Consider the following 4600-nt stretch of genomic DNA (forward strand, 5'->3'; position numbering starts at 1 on the left):
GACGGCGTCTTCATCAGGCTTCCCTGGGAGTCGAGCTCCAGGGCGCCGGTCGAGGAAGAAGCCTTGGACGGAGAGGTGCTCGCCTCCGTCGGGTTGACAGTGGTCGAGGCGCCAAGCACCAGCAGCGGCGAGCCCGAGGAGGAGCGGTTGCTCCGAAAGCTCGTGTCGCTCTACCGCGCCCGGCAGGCTAAGGTGGAGCGCCAAGAGGCACTCGTCGCGAAGGCTGGCGCGGACATGGAGAAGCGTGCCGTTGAGCTCCGGGGGCTCAACCAGGAGGCTCTCCAGTCCCTGGCGGAGGAGCGGAGGCTGCTCGACGAGGCGCGGACGGCCTTCATCCTCGAGAAGGCAGAGGCCGAAGAGCAGCAGAGGCTTGCCGCCGCGGGGCTATCCGCGCGGGAAAGCGAACTGGTGCAGTAGAAGGCCAGCCTGGCCAGCCACGAGGAGGAGGTTGCCGCGCGTGAGCAGGCGCTTGGCGGGGACCTGAAGAAGGCGCAGGATGCTGCCGCGGCCGCCGAGACCGCCAAGAAGGAGCTAGAGGCGAGGGTAGCGCAGCTCGACACCGAGCTCAAGGCGAGCGGCGAGGAGCTCGCCGCGCTCAAGCAGGAGCGCGAGAAGGGTGCGCTCACCCTTGGCGAGCTGCAGGGCCGCTTTGCCGAGAAGATCCAGGAGCTTGACGCCGCCAAGAACTCCAACGCCGACCTCGAGCTAAAGCTGGACACCCTGGCCAAGGCGCTGGACAGCGCCAAGGAGCGGGAGGCGGCCTTGCGGAAGGAGGTCGCCGATAATGAGGAGCTGTTGAAGAGCGCCGCCGTCACCCAGAATACCTTCAGGGAGACGGTGGAGCGGTGGACCGAAGGCCTCGTCGACATTGCCGCCACCATCGACAAGGAGCTGACGCTGCTGGGGATCGAGGGCCATGAGTACCCCACCGGCATGAACGTCCCGCCCAGCGCCAAGCTCACTTCCTTCTTCGAGGGCGTGGTGGCGGCACTCCAGCACCTCCGGAAGACGCTTCCAGAGGAGCTGGCCGATGAGACGCATGAAGCCATCTCTGGGGCCCTCGAGAAGGTGCTGGTTCAGATCGTCTTCCGCAACCCCACCATCAGGCTCACCAACGTCCTCAGGTCCTTGCCGGAGAACGCTGATCTGGCGGAGATCAGGGCCCTCGTCGCCCCTATCGTGGAAAAGGTGGCCGGGATCAAGAGGATTGAGGGTGACCGCGTGGATTAGGCCGCCCCCCCTTTTCTTTTCTTCCTTGTCGCTGCTAAGCATGCCATAGAAACAGCTGATTAGAGTAGGGGCAAGTCATTTTGTAAAATAAGTTTTTATCTTACGAAGTTTATTGTACTGTTATTTCCTCTACTTGACTTTACGCCTTGTTTGTTTCCGCCCTACGCTTTCGGGAACTTGCCGGCGTAGGCCTCCGCCTTGCCGCGGGTGCTGAGTGCGGGACATCAGCGACCCACTGGCGGTGCTACCATCGGCAAGAAACCTTGCCGCGGCTGGTTGCAAGTCACTTAGATTGTTGAGCAGGCTCAGGGCAAGGTAAGTGTTGCGACTGCAGTCGCAGCACACTTAAGCTGCTGAGCGAGCTCAAAACAAAGTAAGGATGCTACTCTGGGTGTAGCACACTTAAGTCGTTGAGCGGACTCGAAACGAAATAAGGGCGCAACCAGCCACGAGCTGGCCCCTCTGCGCACAGGTTTCCCATACAAGACTCGGTCGTTCGAGGAAAATAACTTTAGAATTTAAAGATTCAATTGCTCAATCGTCGGCAACTTATCTTTTCCGTCGCTTGCCGCCCGGCAAGGCGAAGCTTCCTTGGGCGACGCCCAGCCCATCCCGTTATCTCCCCTTCCCCCCTTCCCGGCCAACTTGTGGGCGAGGGGCCCTCCTCTTTACTTTTGAGAGAAAAAGAGAGGCAAGGGAAAGAACGAGGGCGTGGGGCTTCGCGGCTCGCCGTTGCTTTCGGGGAGTCAAGTGCTACACAACGTGTCAAATGATGCATGCGCCAAGTAAAGAGGCGCGAAATCGACAAGATGTGCGGGGCACATAAGCTATGCTTGGGATCTGCGCCCGTCTCTATACCAAGGATTACATGCAACTGCGGCAAGACTTGGACAGAGAGGAAGGTTGACGGAACGGGTTCCGACAACCGCGCTGGCAAGATCCCTCCCACGGTCGGCGTCGACTCGCTTAAATCTTGGCGGACTGGGCGCGCCGAAGAGCGAGGTCGCGTTTCTCGCAACTTCTGGCGCTAACTTCTGCAGCTACGGGAGTGGCGCAAAGTTTGCTGGAAGCGAGAGGCTCGCTCAGCGGCCAGACGGTGGTCCTCCTCAAGGAGCAGCTGCTCTTGCCCGAGCTCTGTGCGAGCGAGTACTCGAGGAGGGCCATACACGAGTCCGAGAGGAGGAATGCCTCCGCTCCACGGATTGGAGCGGAAAGATACCTGGACATACCTGAGCTTACCTGTGGTCACCAAATCAGGTTCGCACAACCTCGACGCCCCCTACCTGGCGCGCCAAAGATGTCGGGGGAAATCGGCTTCCTCGATCACCTATGGGGACGGAGCCCCTTTTCGGTTCGGCGGGGAGCGGAGGCTACACAAAGAGCAGATCGAGGCGACACACACACACACGAACAAGCGATTTTACCCAGCTTCGGGCTGCACGGATGCGTAAAACCCTACTGCTGCTTGTCTGGTTGATTCGGGTTCTTGCTCTGGAACGCAAGAAGCTATAGTAAGCTTGGAGCTGGGCGTGGATGAATGTCTACGGGGTGTTCCCCCTCCCTTACGTGCGCATGGGCCTCCTTTTATATGCTCAAGGGGTTACCCACAGGTAGCGACGTAGGTGAGGGCAAAAATGGCAAAAGACTGTGCATACAGGGGCCGCACAGTGCTATCGTACCTACTTCTGACGGCGGGGGACAAGGGCATTAAATGCCCGTCTGGGTCGCCCAAACAGTGCCGAAGTGGACTGTTAGGGGCGCCCCCGTTTGCCACGATGGCGAGTCTGTCTGCGCTGCATGCCACCGCACGCCTCAGGCCGCGCGGTGCCCCGCCACGTGCCTTTGGGAGAGCCCCAAAGCGATGCGTGGGCAGGTGAGCTGGAGCGCGGGCCTAAAGTGGTGACTTGCCGCGGCAAGTGGCTTGCCGCGGCGGCTGTCTTGCCGCGCCTGAGAGCTTGCCGCTCGTCAGGCCTTGCCGGAGCGCGTGGTGCGCCGCGGCGAGCTTCTCTTGGGGTGCCTTGGTCTGGCCTTCCCGGCGAGCTCCTCTCGCCGGGGCCTTGGTGCTTCGGCTTGGTCGTCCCGGCAAGCTCCTCTCGCCGGGGCCTTGTCTCCTTGGCCCGGCAAGCTCCTCTTGCCGGGGCCTCGTCTCCTTGGCCCGGCAAGCTCCTCTTGCCGGGGCCTCGTCTTCTTGGCTCAGATACTTGGTCTTCGTTTGGCCCAGAAAGGGGCCGTGGAGGTTCTTGGCATTCCCCTGGCAAGCCTTGCCGCAGGGTGCTACAACTGTCCGTGCACAAGTTCGGGGTACTAAGGTAACCCTACTTTAGTACACCGACATTTAGTTATCATGAAAATTTTGTGAGACAATTTCTAGATTTATATACTGAAGAAAAATAAATGTTTAAAAGCAATCTATTGGTAAAAGGAGAAAAAATTATGCACATATAATAATAAACCAACAAATTACCTAGGTCTACAGATAAACACCGACATGAGCTATTTTAGCTCTTCATTAAACCATATCTAGCATTGTCACTAAAATTAGATGTTAGGATAAGGCATCACCATGTTGAAAAGTAGAAGTAAATCAAGACGTTACGATAAGAATTAATGGCATGCATTAATATCTTAAACCATATCTAGCATTGGCACTAAAGTTACATGTTAGGATAAGGCATCACCATGCTGAAACGTGCAAGCAAATTAAGACGTTTGGATAAGGATGACATGCATTAATATCTTAAAAAGAACAGTGTCGCCATTAAGCAAACCTTTTCTATAAATATAGATCATGGATGTACGCATACACAGATCAGTTTTAGTTAGGACGAAAATCACACACTACCCGATCGATCGCTATGGCATGGTGCATGAAGAACATCGGCAAAGGACAGTTGGGAGGCAACAAGGTGTTGATATGCTTGTGGGCCTTGTGGCTGGTGACGCTGCTTGTCTTGTCATCTGGTACGAATACTTTGGACGCGCACTTCTCCCGATCATAATGATCCAAAGTTAATTTAGTTTTTGTTTCTGCGTTTAGTTGATTGTTAATTTGTATATCGTTTTCGGACGTATGCAGAAAAGATGGGATCAGATGCCTGTGATAGACAAATTAGCCAGACATGGCCCAACACAACATGTATCATTCGCGGCACCTGCAACAAGTACTGCAGAAGGGAGAACTTTGACCGCGGCATCTGCAAAGAACTCAATTATTGCTTCTGCTACAGGAACTGCGCCATCGAATCCATCTAGCCATATACTATGTGTCATTTTCATGAATGCTCGATCGAAGCTATTGCTATGAGTTCATGCATTATGAATGAAATAAATTAACTTTTTTAAGCCGCTCTGTCCATCTATCCGTGCCATA

At 55.8% G+C, this 4600-nt stretch overlaps 1 protein-coding gene across 1 annotated transcript; it reads left to right on the forward strand.

Moving 5' to 3' along the window:
- The first annotated feature begins 4033 nt into the window (after positions 1 to 4033).
- LOC123184268 (uncharacterized) lies at positions 4034 to 4572 on the forward strand. Its single transcript, XM_044596415.1, has 2 exons — positions 4034 to 4191; positions 4307 to 4572. The coding sequence occupies exons 1-2, from the start codon at positions 4086 to 4088 to the stop codon at positions 4480 to 4482; spliced, it is 282 nt and encodes a 93-aa protein (XP_044452350.1). The 5' UTR covers positions 4034 to 4085; the 3' UTR covers positions 4483 to 4572.
- Positions 4573 to 4600: the final 28 nt, after the last annotated feature.

This window comes from Triticum aestivum, chromosome 2A (assembly GCF_018294505.1).
Source record: "Triticum aestivum cultivar Chinese Spring chromosome 2A, IWGSC CS RefSeq v2.1, whole genome shotgun sequence".
Taxonomy (NCBI): Eukaryota; Viridiplantae; Streptophyta; class Magnoliopsida; order Poales; family Poaceae; genus Triticum; species Triticum aestivum.

Excerpts from the sequence above, each read along its gene's own strand:
- LOC123184268 (XM_044596415.1), top strand. The coding sequence starts at position 4,086 with ATGGCATGGTGCATGAAGAACATCGGCAAAGGACAGTTGGGAGGCAAC. Across the intron at positions 4,192-4,306 it reads GCTGCTTGTCTTGTCATCTG|AAAAGATGGGATCAGATGCC; the intron begins GTACGAATACTT and ends GGACGTATGCAG.